The sequence below is a fragment of the Fusarium proliferatum genome, assembly GCF_900067095.1.
Source record: "Fusarium proliferatum ET1 genome assembly, contig: FPRO_scaffold007, whole genome shotgun sequence".
Classification (NCBI taxonomy): domain Eukaryota; kingdom Fungi; phylum Ascomycota; class Sordariomycetes; order Hypocreales; family Nectriaceae; genus Fusarium; species Fusarium proliferatum.
The window spans coordinates 144704-162266 of record NW_022194796.1 but is presented as its reverse complement, the minus strand read 5'-3'; the positions used below and the strand labels follow the sequence as shown (position 1 = coordinate 162266).

Below are 17563 nucleotides of genomic sequence, written 5' to 3'. Positions count from 1 at the left end.
CACTCAAGTGTAGGGTTGGGGCTTGTGAACAAGGTAATGGCAGAGAATCTTTGTTCAGGAGGTAATTCAATCAAGAAGCTTATGCGCGGGCGAAAGTTCTGGGTAACTTGTCCAATTTCATCAGCGTGATTGGGATCATTGAAGCTCCGACGCGACAGGCGCGACAGACAAAGTTGGTAGTGATGCAGGGCGGGTTGCTTAGTGCCTTTTAGAGGTTGAATGTAGCGGGGACCTGATCTGCCTCGACTTTTAGGCGACGATTCAAGTACAAAAAACCTTGACAATGCACTGATGTATCCCTGAGCTGGGTGTGCTCGCGGCAAAAAACCAACTACACTCGAAACCATTCATTCACCTTTAACCTCACGTCAACAGCAGAACGAGTCGCCCATCAACTTATACGACGCAACATGCCTTTTTCATCAGCTTAATGTCACCATAGTGATCGCATCAAAGCCCCCGTTCATTTCATCCAACTCATGTGTCTTTTTATTGCGCCGCGCCGCGCTATTTTGTCGCACGCGACGCTGTCGCTTATTCAACTCCTATCAAGATGCCAGACATCGACCCCGCGGCTTTGAGCCGTCCATCCGTCAGCCTCTCAACGCCGATTTTATCCAACAAGACACTTGCTGGGTCTATCTCTGGTGCGCCAAAGATAGCAAAGTCAAGTCAGATCATTCCCGCCCGAATTGATCTCGAACCGCTATATACTGCGCTCAAGGCCGCCATTGGCAACGAGAAATGGGCAATATATAAAGAATCAACGACCGAGTTCCTGATAGGTAGATGCGACAACATCTATCAAGTTCACATACGCAATTACTCACATATGTTTAGGGCGCTTGAATCAGACCGAATATTCTGAACGAATTGACCCTATCCTCGCAGGCCCAGGGGACAAGGAACACCTACACAATAATCTCATTGCAGCTATATACGGAAATGTTACTCGAGAGATGCCCGATCAAGGGCTGGCCCCCTGGGTCAGTGCCAACGATAAGCCTGCGGCGACGACAGGGATCAAGCCAGTGTCCGGGGATGCCACGGAGCGGAGGTTGAAGGGAGATGTGATGCAACTGCCAACCCGAGACCGCAGGCGCATCAAAGATTTGGTCCAGAACGATGTCAGTGTCTCCAAGCCGCCTCCTATCCAACTGCTGACCAGTAATAAGTGGGATCCTCACGAGAGCATATCCAACATCTTTGCAGACACACGTCGCAAACTTTCTACAGTGACGGATGCCACCCCGACTGTAGGAGGCATAAACAACATGAGTATGTATTCTATCGAAACGCATTTACTGTGGTAAAGCTTTAACAAAGTGCAAGATTTCGATTTAGAAATTCGAAAACGTTATGCTCAACCTTTGGCGGTCGAATCAGGCGAGTTTCCTGATATCAATATGATCTCCGGCCGAATGCTACCCTCTTGCTACGAGGCAGGACTGGTCAATGGACACACAGTGGATGCTCCCCAATTTCTGTCGGTAGCTGTGGAAACCTTTATCAAGGAGGTCCTTACACAGGTCTTCAGCCGCACGCGGAGTAATGGACCTGGTGAATCAGGTAGTGCTGGTTTTGGCGTCGGGACGACATGGATTCAAACGCACAAGTACAAGCGACAGCTGGAATACGAAGAAGAAGCTGCGATGCGAGGCGAAATCTCCAGAGACAAGAGCGGGCTTTTGCCCATTGAGTCCAGGGCTGCGAGTGAAAGAGGCCCCTTGGGGATGTCCGATCTTCGCCTGTCCTTAGAGATGGCGGACACAGGCATGGCACAGTTCCCTGTGCTAATGACACAGGTTATATATGGATATCGGGAAGGGGAGCTGGAGAATTGGGATGACTATACCTGGGTGGGTGATCAGCCACCTGAAGCCTACACAGACGAGAAACACGATTCAGAGGCCAACGGAGGACATGTTTTTGAGCTTGCGAATGGTTACCCTGATGCCATGGATATAGACACGGAAGCATGGTGGGAAGGTGCGGAAAGTCAGGATGCTGATATGCTGGATGGCATATTGGACTCATGCCTTGCGGCAGGGTCCTGAGACTTGTTTAACGAGGTTGAAAATCTCGACTTAACTAACGTGGAGGTGGACAGTGGACAACACCAAACGTTGCATCCATGTTGAGTCCAGCTCATCTACATACAGCAAGGTGGACAGCATCGATACCAGAAGCAAAAGGGGCCCAACTCATCTAGCCGGTTTCACATATATAACCGAAGCGTCATCGCATGGCCGTGAACGCAGACTGGCGTTACAACCAAGAGAGAAAGGAATATAATAATAAGAAAGTACGGGTAAGGCAAACAAGGCGTGCAAGGAGCTGGCGTTTGACGAAGAGAGTCGTGATTCAGTACAACAGGTCGGAATCAAGGTTCAGACGAATGCATATAATCGGACGGCTTTATCTTTGGCGCAGGGGCTTTTGGCTTAACTCATTTTTGCTTCTTCATTTGGGTTGCGGTCGTGGAAGACTCGTTTTCATGGTGTTCATGTTGTATGTATTTCTATCGCTCTGTAGGGTTGAAAGTCACCCATATACAGCTTGCTATCAAGAGGCAACGAAAACTTGCCGCGGATTGGAGTAATGGGGACGTAGGGGAGGCGGTGGGATTTTTGTACTTTTATCATTACAGGAACGATACCCGGGTAGCTCGATGAGAGTAAAGAAGAAACCGCTAAGTACCTACCCATGATGGTTTAAAAGCCACTGATTTCGTCACGTTAGGTTAGGATACCTTAGTAGCTGGTGGCCTTCTGATGGCCGGCCAAAAGGGATTGGAATCGAATCAAGTTATTGATTCCTTTTACATGAGATATGAGAGACTCTTGTCAATTGGTTTATGAAGAAGTCATTACCATATCAAGACAAGCGAATAGAATGAATGAACAATGGTGGAAGGAAAAGAAGATAAGTGTCGTGACATGTTAGTTGGAATCCTTGCTACCGAGCTCACTGGAATGAGAGAGCTTTGTCGGGAAATTCACCATTTAACGAACTGCCAGAGCCAACTTGACGCTTTGATCAATGAGTTGGCCTCATGATGTTTGCAGCCCACTTTGGATGGGAACAAGAAATGTCGGGACTGTTTGGTGGCCAAGTACTAGCGAAGAACCATCATCTTTATTGCATGCCAGAGAGATGAACGCAGCGGGGCTCCAAGTTCCTTAGCCCCTTTGTTGTTTTAGGTGATTCTGCTTTCGGGAAACAAAGGCGTCAGCTCAGAAGCCTTGCTACCTAACTGACATCAAAGCCAGGAAACCAAAAGAGAAAGAGAAAAAGAAAGAGTGAGACAGAGAGAGAGAGAGAAAGAAAACAAATATAACCTGGCGCAGCCATCCGGTCTCAACCATCATAATACGAGCACTGACAAAGGCCAACATAAATCACTAGTTTCTATTAGTATTGGAGAAAGACATTCTGGATTTGCGTTAGTTATGCGTTTCGTCTCTTCGATTGGTTCCTATCTATGTTGGGCAGGCAGCCAGGCTTGTCGATCATCAAGATGTCAAGAAGAGGGAAAGCATCCAATGATGGATAAAATCAGTCACCTGCAGATCCACAACAAGAAAAATATTCTCGGCGATGCTATAATGGTCTATAGGTAAAGACTCGGCACGCACAGTAGGACAAAATCTACAGTCCATCCAATCCTTTCATTGAAGCAGGAAGCTTGGATTATTCCCAGTTCGGGAGCTGCACCGAAGAGCAGCAGAAATGTCTGTAGAACAAGCGCCCGAGAAGCCCAAGCCCTTAACAGGCCCGTGCACAACCTTCTAGAAAGCTTCCCTGACGGCAAGCATCTCCCAGCTCCCAATCAGCTCCACTTCTCCCCATTCCGTTGGTTAGGTCTTTGGGTTTGACCAGAGAAGCTCCTTCTCTCTATGCTGGGATCTATCTGCTCTACCTTACCAGCCGCAAGCCTTAGTAGACCTTACTAGGCAGTACTAAGCTAAGGGAGTGCCTTACTTTACATGCCCGCGCTACGACCTACGGAGACAATAACTCATCTGTTGTCTTCCCTTATCCACCTGACTTTATTCATCATTTCCTGAACTCGCTCATCCTGCCTCACGTTGCCGTTCCTTTCGTATCTCGATTTCTCGCACCCGCATCTGCTAGGCTCTTCTTCATCCTTTGTATCTTCAACTTTCTCCATCGCCATCAGTCTCCTTGACGACGAGGCGGGGATTGGAGCAACAGAACCCCACTCACCTTGCTCATTAACTCTTCCCGGCCCCTTCATCATTCCTCTCAACATTACGGCATCGTGGATCTCCAAAGCTGCTCGACATCGACCTTCATTCTCGAGATTCCTGTCGTCTTTTGATTTTCTCCGATCTTGTATCATATCGAGAATTGTACCCTTGTACCGCGCCTGGACCCCCCCTGATCTATAGAGCCCTACAGGATATTGTCATCCTGCTTGATCATATCTCAGGTCTAAGGGTCTAGTTACCAGGATTCAGCGTGAGTGATAAGCCTGTTTCTTCCTGTCCTACCCTTTCCCGCCTTCAATGGAAGTTTGGTTGCAAGAGCCGTGCGCTTAGAGCTGTCTGGGTACTCCTTTCAACGAGAAATCGTTGAGGATGGTCGGCTCTGCACATATTGATCGATACCCAAGCTTTGCTGTTCCACCCATCCCCCAATTCGAGTTCCTTTCAGCGTTTCACCATCCCCTTCACCTTGTCCTCCATAGATTCATTTCTTTGATCTGTGCATGGGCTATGCACCAGGGTCTTGATCTAGGCCCCGCCACAACACGTCACTTTACAAGCGTGGATTGCAGCCCACGTCCAGCTTCACCTCTAGCGCATCGCCCCCGGGACTTTTCCTGTACTGCACATCCCTTGTCGTCCAGATGCCATCGATGTTCGTTCCAAGCTTCAGCTGCAGCTCTCTCTGACACTCCTATAAGCCTGTCCATTTGTTGATTTGGCCATAAGAGCGCCTCAGTAGCTGTAAGTCAGAGCATCATTCCTGTACAGCACCACGTTGCCATTTACTATTATCTCGTCATTTCCTTCGCACACTTGTCGCTCTTGGTTCCAATCATTGATCTTTGACGACCTTCGCCCATTACTCGATGTGTTTTCTATGGCAAACATTTTCAAAACTCTGAAGCTAACGAAACCCGTAAATAGACAATTGACGACGAGTAACCTCTCCTCATTCGCCCGGCGATACCCCTCACCTGCGTTGACCTTCAATACTCGCAGGGATCGATTCTCTGGCTATTTGTCGATACCCTCATAACACATCTGAAGAAACCAACTTTGTTCCAACTCTAAATCATGTCTGGGCCCTTTTCCAGCCCCTTTGGGGAGAACAGCAACCCTTTTGGGACAGACAGGGGAAAGAGGACGAACAATGCAATCCATGCTGTTGCCGAAGAAGATGAGAACGATACCATCACATCTCCTACAAACCCTCGATTTGGGGCTTCACCAAACTCCGCTTCCATGTTCTCTGGCCCTTTCGGTGGTGGCTTTGGAGGGGACTCTTCATCTGAGGCACCTCCTTCGCGTAACCTCCCAAACCCCGATAGCTACCCTGCTCAGTACAATTTTGGTCGCCGAACATCAGTCTCTGCCGAATCTCTGAAGCCAAGTGCTGATTCATATGACAATTGGTCACCGCCTTTTCACGAGAAGTCTGCGGAACAGCTTGAGCGTCTTAAACGTGCTATTGAAGGAAACTTCCTTTTCAGCCATCTCGAGGATGAACAGAGCGCTCAGATTCTGGGTGCTCTTGTTGAAAAGCCGATACCAGCTAAAGGTATTAAGGTGAGTGGTATATATACGAGGTTAAAACGAAATGCTGACAAGATGTTGTAGGTTATTAGCCAGGGTGATGCGGGGGATTATTTTTATGTCGTCGAGAAGGGATCTTTCGACGTATATGTCAATCCTACCGGCTCGCTTCAACCCGGTCCGGATGGCATGGGTAACCAAGTCGGCAACATTCAGGCTGGTGGTTCGTTCGGAGAACTGGCACTGATGTACAATGCACCTCGAGCTGCGACGGTTGTCTCAGCTGAGTCCGGTTGCACTGTATGGGCACTCGATCGTGTTACCTTCCGCCGTATTCTTATGGAGTCGACCTTCGCTCGGAGGCGCATGTATGAGAGCTTCCTTGAGGAAGTTCCACTTCTTGCAAGTTTGAACCCATACGAGCGCTCCAAAATTGCCGATGCCCTTGAAACAAAGAAATTTGCGGCAGGCGAGGTCATTATCAACGAAGGAGACCCCGGCCACGCATTCTACCTTCTGGAGAGTGGCGAAGCAGATGCTTACATTGGACAGCCTGACAACAAGGTTCGCCATTACAAGAAAGGCGATTACTTCGGCGAGCTTGCCCTGCTTAATGACGCCCCGCGAGCAGCTAGTATCGTTGCTACGTCTCCAGTCAAGGTTGGCAGCCTGGGCAAGAACGCTTTCCAGCGACTTCTGGGTCCTGTAGAGGGCATCTTACGAAGGACCAAGTACCAGGGTGTTGCAACCGGTGTCGAAGAGATGGATCCTCTCCACACCGGCTAAGTCAAAAGGGAAGATATATGAAAGCATGAAATTGAGGTTCGTTGGACACGCCGGGAATCCCTGTCACTGGTCTTAGTAGTGCTGTTGGGTTTGCTTCATGCTGGTTGGGTGTGAACGTTGATGGCGATGCGCCTGCGGTTGGATTGAGAAATGAACGACGGAGGACTTGACTTTGACAAGGCGTTTTGTGAGGTTTTCTACCACCTTCGCTTCTCTTGAGACAAGTATTGCTAGTGATCAGAGACCTTGGTTGATATCAATATCATTATGCTGTATCTCTCCACACCATGAGCAGTAGAATGCAACGAGACTGAGGTTGGAAGTAACCATTGACGAGCAATCTGTTAATTAGAGGAAACCCGTGAGACTATAGTCTGTGTAGCTTCCTTAAAAGACTATTGAAAAGACAATGTTGGTATCAAAACGCCGGAGTTGGTGAGGAAAATCCTACAAACCGATGGGACCGCTTCTACATATTCCATGGTAAGCGTACTACCTTAGGGAGTTACTGCCCCTGACCGTCTGTGGCCCTCCGCGCGAGCTCCTCCCGGATCTTCCTCCTAAGTTCTTCAACCGCAACTTCAGTTTCTAGCACCCGGCCGACGCCAGTGCGCCAGGTATCATCCAGTGTCTTGATCTCAGCCCCTACAGCGTTCTGCCTCTTCTGCCTCTCTAGGTTCACGATATCGATTTCACGCTTAACAGCTGCGAGTTCACGCTCCAATGCCTGGAGCTCCGCCTCGAGTCCATGATTCCCTAAGAGCCAAGCGTTCTTTCCCCACTTCTCCAGAAGCTCGAGGTTTGTGAGACGTGAGGAGAGGTAGCTATGTGCGATAGCGGCAGCAGGCAGGGCGGTCGCTGGAGGGGCGCTGGGAGAAGGAGCCTCGTAACGGCTTAAATCGAGCGGTGCAAGTGGCGTGGATTGAGAGACGCGCTCAAGCTCGGCTATCATGGCGGGCGTGAAGGAGGGTTCTGGATTAGAAGTCGGCAGGGGATGTTGAGAAGATGCTTCGGCAGCGATAAGGTCCCGGGCTGCGGCCAAAGCTTCCGGGGCTGGTTCCTGGTCAACATCTAGAGGCTAGTTAGCAAGGGAATGAGTAAGGGAGACTTGGAGAGCATGGCACTTACAAGGGAGGGATTCGTGGTACGCTGGAGGAATGGGCATCTTGAGTTATGTGTCGCGGTGCGCTTCGTCAACCCAGGCCGACTGGAAGTGTTGAATCAATTGAGAAGACGACAATGGTTTGTACATATGATTTTTTTCTCTGGTTCTTTCTGACTCAGGAGCAGTATCTAGCTTTGAGCGGAAATCGTGATTTTGTACAGGCAGATAGATAGATATCTGAGATACAATTGCGATCACAGCCTTGCAGCCACAAGCTTTCGCAAAATTATGAGCAAGAGCGTAAGCACGGGCCATGAAGTAGCCTTATCCGGTCTGTTCGATCAGCCTTGGTGGCTGAGGTTAGCAGTGCAACATGCGGGGATAGCGTGTTACTGGTTTTAATGCTGAATCGGGATGGTGACATAGTTGCACTCCACTCAAGAACGGTAAGTAAAGTGCAGCAGATATAGGGACAACGACGTCAATGCCACCAAGCCGAATACCTATGTTACAAACACATGCAGGATAAAAACCCCGGCCATTCCTAAGTTCGAGGCTTTCTTGATATTTACAGCCATAACGAAGGAGGATAATTAGTACTTTCACTATCCAGTATCTCGTCCTAATAAATATCGAAGCGAGTGAGTTGTACCAGAACTTGACCCTGCGTAAAACTCAGCACGCTCGAGCGCAAAACGGCTGCTCCCAGTGCCAGATATGTTGTAAGCGGCACTGGGTGTTGTGCTCATGGCATTGCCATAAACTTGATAATCGATGAACAAAGTAGTGACCGACACTGCATAATCAATTTTGGAGATTTAAGGGCTCATTGATTAAATAAGAGCTTGATAATTCAAGATTGTTTTATGTACGAATTGTCCGCGTGATCAACTTCTTTTCCGTCACTCAGGCTGTTCAATTTGAAAAGGCATCTGATAATATTAGCTGTGCCTAATTTCGGCCGTAAGCAGCCTTCTTGTTCGCTTTGGTGCGAAAGTTAAGATAGTTATACAGTAATACATTGTTCCGCTGGAAGGCGTACTTTCTCAGGCGGCCATAAAACCATGCATGATCCACGTAGAGATCTGAGTAAGTCACGAGGGTTTCAACAATTCCGCCGATATCCCTTTCCATATCCCCCAGGCACTTCATCCGGTGACTCCACCACAAGGAGGCAGTTTGGTTTCTGTTATTTCATTCGTTTAGTCTCGTGTCGTTTCGTAGTTGTAAAGCAAAGATCAAGCTCGCGTCGCAATTCCAATACATGTGAACCCTCAAAGATGCCCTGGCCATAGCATATATGACAGCAGGCAGTGACTACCAATCTCTTGGTAAGGACTCGGTAATCTGATTAGGATGAGGACCGACCGCTCTCGGAAGAGTCGGTCTTCGAGAGATCCTCGTGGTCTTCTTCCTCAGGGCCGTGAAGTGACTCCTCGAAGACCGGCTCGGGCTCGTTGACCTCAAACTTGGTCTTGAGGTCGCTCACGTGGTGAGAGAAGCTGCTGCTGTTGGAGCGGCGTCTAGTGTTTGTAAAGGTGAATTGTTCGTCAGCGATGTCGTCGTTGACGGTTCCCCTGTAAGCCGTGTGAGTGAAATGTGGAGACGGCAACTGGGGGGTACATTGAGCTAACATACCAGTTGCCTCGACCAGAGCCGTCTTTCTTCACCTTCTTTGGGTCGACATCGGCGAACCCGTTTTTACCAAAGAAACGAGGGACATTTTCCGTGGGGAGCGCGGTTCCCTCGGCAATACCCTTGTGATCACGGTCGTTGGCCTTGTGAGATCGGGTCACTGTGAGCAGTACCTGTTAGTACCATAGCATGACAAGGAAGTGGTCATAGGCTGACTTTTGGATTTTATGTGAAGGTAATGTGAAGAAGAGGTGAAATTGTGATGGTATGGCGAGATGAAAGATGTAAAATGATGATCAGGGTGATGAATGATGGAAGGAGGGGTTGAGGTACGCGAGAATTGGAAGGGGAGCTCATCTGCTTTTAAACGGATTGGACGGCCTAAACGTCACCAACGGCACTCGCCAGTGAACATGAGCATCTATGCCTCTGGAGTCTACCTAAGCTACGCCAGGTGCGGGGTGCCCAAGTACTCCGTGTATATAAGTCGCTATACGGAGGAAGGGGGAAGCAGGAAGAGTAGGCGAGAAATGACAAGACACTGAAGGGTTCGAGAAACTCACTTTTGAATAATGGAGATGTGTTAGAACTGCAACCAAGCGATTCGATAGCACGCGGTCGAGTTGATGCGCAAGTTGGCGTGATATTGAAACGGGTGGTGTTGGATCTCGGAGTAGGCAGGTCGTCAAGGACTCTGGTGAGTTTAGATGAGGGGATGGTTGCTTGTTTGTAATGAAATATCGGGTAAGAGAAAGGGGGGAGGGGTATGATAGCAGGATCTTCAGTGTGTAGAACTGATAATTCAAGGCGGCGGGAAGCAAGAGAATTTATCTGTGATCAATGAACCTGCTTGTTTGCAAGGGCGTCTTGCCTTTATATTCCGAGAGTCACGCGATGGACGATGCGTGATGGCATCACCTTGTATCCAATCAGCTCATTGCAGTCCGATGCTCCTTCCCGCCTACCCAGCCTCATTTTACACGGGGGGAAGCTATGGCAGCTTCCCAACGGACGGCAGGGTTTCAATTGGACAATTGCGAATTACGGAGAGCAAAGACGAGAAGCGGAAGGGGCCAGCTCATGGACTGACTTGACTGACCTTTCATCATGGTCCATCATGGAAAGACCAGGCCTGCATATTCACCAGTGCAAGGACCCACATCTCCACCTCTGGCTCATCTGCTGTGCTGGTGAATACTAATAAGTGGACCTCGCATGTCCCATCCCGACCGCCTATCGCGTGACCATGCGCCAGCCGCTGGCCAAACTCTCTGGTCCCATACCTACCAAGCTTAGCACCTACTTTTTAACGTGCTAGGTATGTAGTAGGTACAGCTTAAAGCACCTCACATTACGGAGTACAACCAACTACTAGGTGCCTACTGCGGGGGGCAGCTTCCAGCATTCCATTTGCAAAAGAACTAAGTAGACTGGTAGAGAAATTGTCTGATTTCAAGTGAGACTTCAGTCGAATGAAACAGACGTGGAAAGTACTTGTTCAATTCCATCATAATGTTGCTCTCTGTCTCTCAATCAATGAGTGGAATTGAATTCAGCCCCTGATCTCCTCAGGCCTCCCAAAGCAAAGAGGGGTCATGCCATGTGCTCATGTGCCTCAGGGTCTTTTATAGGAACACCATTAGATTTCCACAAACACTAATATCGATGTTGAAATGCAAGGTCCCTGTACATAGATTCGTGAACTTCGACTATCGATTCTCGATGTTACAGACTGAATTACCACCGTCCTTTATGTATAACAACTCTTTGGCATGTGACTGACCTTACTGACCAGTGCCAATACAATTGATATCGGCATCCATGTTTCTACCAGTACAATTAGTCCAGGTCTTACAAGTATTAGTCTTTGACTCTTCTTTGGCTTTTGGCTGCAGATGGCCCAGAGGCTGACGGCTCCACAAAGTCATGAGGGACAATCCCACTTATAATTATGGGACTAGATCTGGGGTAAGCTGGTGAGACACGCAGGTACCGGCGGCTTGTCTTCCGCTGAAAGTGATATACCGACCACAGTAGATGGTAATGGCTTGTAGTGATGGGCAAGAAAAGCTTGTTGAACAGTGGGAATGACATAAGGAATCTTTCGACCGCAAGATATGCGCTGCGATACTGCGCCTTTAGATAATCATGGCTCACATACAGACATACAATCATACAATAGGCAGCCATGGGCGTCTCAAACAACATTGATACATACACCTTGCACCATATACGGCTGAAAAAAGGTTATACGTTCAACTCTAGAGAGATCATGAGTCTCAAAAATCAGGCTTAGGGTAAATGGTATTCCAGGTTTGACTGTACCATCTCCGATACCGCCCCGACCTCGTGTCTGCTCGACTCAGCCCCCAGCGATCAATGGATCTTAACAAGGACTGACTCAGTGCCAACATGAAGCTGACGAAGAGCACATGACCCCCTCCTTATCGGCCCATTTTGTATAGCTATCATCGAAACCCGCCGATCGCAGGCGCCAGTCGAGTTCAGAGTTCTTTTCAACACTTATCGGTGACTTGAATCCGTTTTCAGCATACTTGAAGGTTTCGTTATCCAGATCGCTCCTCATGATACGCCTGCTTCTCATGACCCGAACGGAAACCCTGAGCAGGATCCTCTTGATTCTAGAAATGCCGCCAAAGACTCAGGCCTCATGAAGTCTTGTGACCTTCCCCACTGCTCCATTTTATTATCGTATTGCCAAACAAGGCCAGCTTCATAGCCCAGGCCATCAAGAACCACTGGGGTGGCAAAGGAGCGATAACCAGCTCTGTGTACCCAGCAATACGATAAATGTCATGACAACGTATATTAGACAACTCTGACATTTAGTATAGGGCTTGTTAGGTTTGAAAGAAGTCTACAAAATCACGGGGCGGGAGTCTTCTCCTCACACTGCCCTTGAGAATAAGCCGGAAGGTGTCCTTAAACCACTGGGACAAATACCTCCATATATAGATTGTTGGCGTGGCCGAGCAAGATCCCTTATCGGATAGCATGTCCGGGTATCTACTCCCCCAGGATTTCTCACTCGCGGCAACGGGGTTATCATGGAAGCCTACACTAGGTAAATCATTCGCTATCAACACAGATCAGTTAACATTGAGCCCAGGTTGTCTCATATGGCTGTATTGCTTATCCATCGAAACTCATCAAGCATGCGTCAAATTGGCTTCTCTTCATTGCTGCTTTTTCCCCTATCTTCGCCATATCGAGACGACGTCTAATACAACCCCTTTGATTATTTAACAAAGAAATATCGTCGACTTGCGCCTCAGTGATACAATTGCAGCGTCATTCTCGTCCCAGAAAATGCTCATTCTGCGTAATCAAAGAAATACATTTCTCCCTCCCCCTCTCACCATATCATCTATGCATATTATAAGAATAGGCCCCCATTTCCTACCGGTGACCCATCTTGGAGAACTCATTTTGATAACGCAGCTTGAATCCGTTGCATAGCGCTCGCATGTCAGGATATTGATAACCCTTGAGCTCAAACCCTTGTGGAATCGCGCGCACCGGCAATGCAATGACCCTGGCCGACCTACTGGCCTTGAAGCACAACCAAAAGTATCCAGGATGCTTCGTGTCGATGCAGAACGCGTAAGCTGATCGGTTAGGATTGGCGTCGATGTACGTCGTAAGCCATTTTTCTACATCTATCGTTAGCATCATATCTTGTGTCTGTGAGCACCAGGATGTGTGGGAACGTACCCGTCTCTCCCCGGGATCGATTCTGATACTTATCGTGTCGCATCAGTTCTTCAACTTTACGCGCCATGGCTTTGACGTGCTCCACGATCAGTTCATCCAGGTCAGTGTACGTATATTTGCCGCCCACACGCAGCAGCTTGCCGACTGAGAATTCTGTCTCTTTCTGCATCTCGAGGACGTCAATGTGTTGATAAACACCGTCCGCGACCTTCCAGGTCACTGCCAGATGATCGTTACCCTTGGATGAGGGTCGAATGATAACCTCACCATTGGGCTGCGATCCCAGATATTCCTCTGCTTGCAGGCCATTGAACGGTTTGAAATTGGGGTGCTTGACAACACGCTGCGTTCGCCCCGTGGTCTTGTCCTTTTCTCGCAATTCCTCTTTATCTGTTGCTTCAAGGGCGTAGTCCCACCCATCTCGACCGAGGTTGATCGGGCGCTTGTACGGAATACGTAGGGTTTCATCCCGCATTGATAGCTTGGCCATAAAGTCTTTATAATTGATGTCCAAAATCTTTGCCTGCGTCGTTTGTCCCGAGGTCAGGGCATCCTTGATGGACGAACGATGGTTGATTTCATGACCCTCAATACGGCCTTCGATACCACAGTCGAGCTTAACAATGGCGAAGTCATCCTTCACAACCCGAACATTGATGGGTACAATCATGCCTTCGCATAGGGTCTGCTTGGTCTCACCAGTAAACATGGTGAATATCTCGGATGCTGACAGGAGAGCAAAATTCCGTCGAAGTTCTTCGTAGGGTGCCTGGAGTTCGGCACGAATGGTTTCCAACGTAGCTCGCTTGCGCTGGCTGTAGTTTCTCTCCAATTGCTCAGCATACTCTTCCAAGACTAGCTCGTTGACCTTGTCTTGTTCATCCTGCTTGAACAGCTTGCGGACGATCGCTCCGGGTCCATTCTCGTCGGTTTCGGCCTTGACATCCTCTTCATCAAGCTCAAGAGCATCGGCGGCCATTTTACGTCCGAGCTCGTAATCTTCAGGATGAACTCGTGTGTTATCTAGGGGGTCCGAAGCAGGATTTGTGGCTTCGTATTCGATGAACAGAAAGCTTGCGCAGTTGTTCCAAACTCTGGGGCCAACGACAGGCAGCTTGCCACTGTCTGGATCACCCACGAGTTCATCCCTTGTACCAACAGCACCGCCATTAGCGTTGATGGCCTTGATGACACTTGTTGCCTTACGGGGACCCAATCCAGACACGTAAGGAAGAAGGTTGGCGGTATAGGAATCGTTCATGGCCTCGTTGATATCAACACCGCAGAGGTTGACCATGTCAACCATGGCGGAGTCGAGGTATTTGGCCAGCTTATCAGGTGGGAGAAGGTTTTGGCAAGGGTGGTAAGAAATGGAGGCAACGTCTTTGCCGAGAGCTGCATATTCCTTCATAGGGTTCTGCATATATCGCGCCAGAGCAACACAGTACCTCGTCACAGGATTCAGACTTGGGTGCTCAGCAAGTGCACGAGGGCTGTCCTTGTACAAACGAGCGACCTCATCATTGACCACCACAACCTCTAGTGGCTCTGTTCGATAGTCATTGGTGTCTGGGTCCTCAAACTCAGGGCCCATAAGGCCCTTCTCGTTGACAAGGCTCTCCAAGTCACGTACCAGCTTATTCGTCTCAGCAGACCAACCGCTGACGCCAATCACATCGGGTCGACGACGCTTGACCAGCTCCTCGAACTCTTCTCGTTGGCGCTCATCTCTGGCAAGGTTCCCAAGCTTTCCTTGCTCAACCACACGACCATCTTCCTCAACCCATGCCCAGCAGATGGGATCGCGGGCAGGGTCGGCCATGCCATTGGAGAGAACTAGGACACGGGGCGTAGTGCCCAGTATCATGCCCTTGGGCTTGTAGGGTGCCTGATCGAGCCGTTTTGCATATTCTTCTCGACACATCTTGAGCACCTCATCTTGGCAGAAAGTTCGAATGACTTCTTTGACATTCTTTGCAATAATCCTTTCGAGTTTGGGGTATGCAAGGTCAAGTACTTTCTTGCGCTCTTCCCGCCACTGTTCGGCCCGGTCGCTGAAGTTCTCAGACTCGAACTCCTGATAAAGTTGTCTCCGGAAGTCATATCGGGCTGGCATATCAAGCTTGATAGTAACAAGGCCTTCCTCCTCGGCCTTCATCATCTTCAGGAAAAGCTCTGGTTGGTGAACTAGATCAGCAATGGCCTGGTTTTGCAAATACTTGATCTCATAGTACGGGTGAGAATCATCGATTCTACGAAGGCCCTTCTCAGTTCGTCGACAGCTGATCTCAGCAGCTTGGTAGTACGAATTTCGAAAATGTTTGCGCATCCTTGGGCTTGCAAACAATTCTTCCGAATACATCTGTCGAGCTGCGTTGATAACTTGGTCGCCTGTGTCGAAGTTGTCGTCGACCAAACTGTCAGCCAGGTCCATGGGATATTGAGCGTCATCATCAGGAGTGATCTTCTTTCCATATCGCAATGCATTCTTGGCAAGCTGATCCGCTGAGATTCCATAAGCACGGACGAAGCTATAGGCCTTGCCTTGGCGGACTCGTTCAAGCAAATTCGATTTTGAGCCCGGCCGTTTCGTTAATGAGAGGTTTCCAGCCATAGCAGCAAGATCCTTGAGCTGTGGACCGTACTGGAACTGCAAATAGTCTTGCAAATCTTGAAGTTCTTCCATGGTGGTCGCCTCTGGAATCATCTCCTCCACAATCGTGTCGTGAATTGCCAATCCTTTGAGGTTTTCAAAAGTCTTCTCGAGAGCATTTCTCTTGTCCACAAAAGAACGAAACTTGATGTCCAATTCCAAAATCTTCCAGAGGTCGTCTTGATTCAAGAGCTTGTCTGCACTGATGACGTACTCAGGCGCATCAGGGTCATCACGATTCGGGTTCCGCGTTTTTCTGGTGTGAAGTAGGTAGTCTTTGCGGTGCTGGAACACATAAGGCACCTCAACTTCGTCAACAATGAAGAATTCGAGGACCTTGCCAACGGCTTTGCCGAATGGGATCTGGAGGTCGGCCGCCAAACCCTTCTTTGGCCACAACTGGTTCGTGATCCATCTTGCCTCCTCCCTAAACTGCTCTGCAGTAAGCTGAAGTGTCTTGAAGGTCTTCCGGTCGAGTTGAAATCGCTCGGGCTCGTCGGTGAAACGAATCTCGTTATCTTCGTCGGTCAAGAGCTTCTCTTTAAGTTGCGAAGGTTCGAACACGTCTTTCAGTTCAATGGCTTGTTCCTCTCTTTCACGATCTTCCTCCTCCTCCTCCATTTGCAGCGCCCAATCGTAGTCTTCGCCATTACCGAAGATGGCCTCCATATCGTCCAAGGCATCCTTATCGAGATTACCAGTATCGGCGATATTTCCAATGACGCGATCCCTGGGGCGAGCAACCTCCGCATCTTCTCGCTGTTGTTCTAATTCCTCAGGGTCTTCGGGAAAATCCTCTTCGATAAAATCGTCGAACTCGTCGGCTTGGCGGTACGATCTGCCGTAAGGTCGCTGCTCGCTTGCGTCTTCATCCTCGTCCGAGAAGATATCGTCTAGTCCACGGCGTTGGTTTCCCCTTTCTTCGTCGCGGTAGCCACGCTTGAGGCGCTTGAACTTGGACTAAAGACGAAGTCAGGGGGTGCTACTCAAGTCATGGGAGTTTAAGTAGCGCAAGGGAAAACTTACCTGTGTTTGGGGCTTGGGACGCTCGCCGAATTGCTCGCCGATGAGATCCAGGTCTTCTTCATCAAGCTGCGCCTCCTCTTCACGGTCGCGATGTTTTCGCTTTCGTTTGTGAACAGGGCGCACATCGCCATCTGATTCGCCGCCTTCTTCCTCGTCCTCGTCCTCGTCAACAATAAAGCCTTCACGGACCTGAGAGTTAGGAGTTAGGGAGCGTGTCACTGCGCATAGTTTATGATAATACGGACCTTGCGAGCCTCTTCCTCATCGTCGTCATCTTCCTCCTCCTCACTAGAGTCTTCTACGGCAGCCTTTCGTCTGCGCTCCTCACCACCTTCATCAAAAGACTCGTCCTCTTCCTCGTCATCAAGTTCGGCCTCGCCGGATATCAGGTCGCGCATACTGTTACTCATCTTGGCGACTTGCGATGCTGCCAAGCAGGCAACAAAGCTTTCTTTGTCTGCTGAAGATGTCGGTGATTCGAGAGAAAATTCCGAAAGAACGAGTGTTTGTGGTCTCGGGGCTTTTCGTTATAGATAAAGAAGATGACAAGAAAAGGGAATTATTATTTGTACTGTTGTTGGAAAGCTTTCGGTATTTAGGATTTTTTGGCGATGCGCTGCAGAGCTACACGTGCAGCCTTGTCGCGCCTGGCAAGGATGCAGAGCGGTGACACGATAATCCGTTTCCGACAAACGAGTGATTGAACAGCATCCATGGAACCGCTAACCAAGGTACCTAAGGTAGGTACTCCTACTATGTACCTACCTCTTCCGTACCTCAGGTAAGGAACTCGGATACAGCTCCATTGACCGCAAATATTTTGGCCATCAATAGCATTATCATATTTCTTTTGGC

At 49.1% G+C, this 17563-nt stretch overlaps 5 protein-coding genes across 5 annotated transcripts; 2 read left to right on the top strand and 3 right to left on the bottom strand.

Moving 5' to 3' along the window:
* Positions 1-553: 553 nt before the first annotated feature.
* Positions 554-2057, top strand: FPRO_08131 (uncharacterized protein; the record flags this gene model as incomplete). The annotated part of the gene is made up of 4 exons (XM_031233737.1): positions 554-785; positions 841-1127; positions 1176-1278; positions 1333-2057. 4 exons carry the CDS (start codon positions 554-556, stop codon positions 2055-2057), a joined length of 1347 nt encoding a protein of 448 aa, XP_031083544.1.
* Positions 2058-5309: 3252 nt separating this feature from the next.
* Positions 5310-6554, top strand: FPRO_08132 (putative CAMP-DEPENDENT PROTEIN KINASE REGULATORY CHAIN (mcb); the record flags this gene model as incomplete). Its single annotated transcript, XM_031233736.1, has 2 exons — positions 5310-5801; positions 5853-6554. 2 exons carry the CDS (start codon positions 5310-5312, stop codon positions 6552-6554), a joined length of 1194 nt encoding a protein of 397 aa, XP_031083543.1.
* Positions 6555-7059: 505 nt separating this feature from the next.
* On the bottom strand, positions 7060-7719 carry FPRO_08133 (uncharacterized protein; the record flags this gene model as incomplete). The annotated part of the gene is made up of 2 exons (XM_031233735.1): positions 7060-7625; positions 7683-7719. The coding sequence occupies 2 exons, from the start codon at positions 7717-7719 to the stop codon at positions 7060-7062; spliced, it is 603 nt and encodes a 200-aa protein (XP_031083542.1).
* A 1291-nt stretch (positions 7720-9010) lies between these two features.
* FPRO_08134 (uncharacterized protein) lies at positions 9011-9858 on the bottom strand (the record flags this gene model as incomplete). The annotated part of the gene is made up of 3 exons (XM_031233734.1): positions 9011-9236; positions 9298-9454; position 9858. Coding segments are annotated over 3 exons (384 nt in total).
* Positions 9859-12714: 2856 nt separating this feature from the next.
* Positions 12715-17118, bottom strand: FPRO_08135 (uncharacterized protein; the record flags this gene model as incomplete). Its single annotated transcript, XM_031233733.1, has 4 exons — positions 12715-12968; positions 13030-16642; positions 16709-16897; positions 16954-17118. The coding sequence occupies 4 exons, from the start codon at positions 17116-17118 to the stop codon at positions 12715-12717; spliced, it is 4221 nt and encodes a 1406-aa protein (XP_031083540.1).
* Positions 17119-17563: the final 445 nt, after the last annotated feature.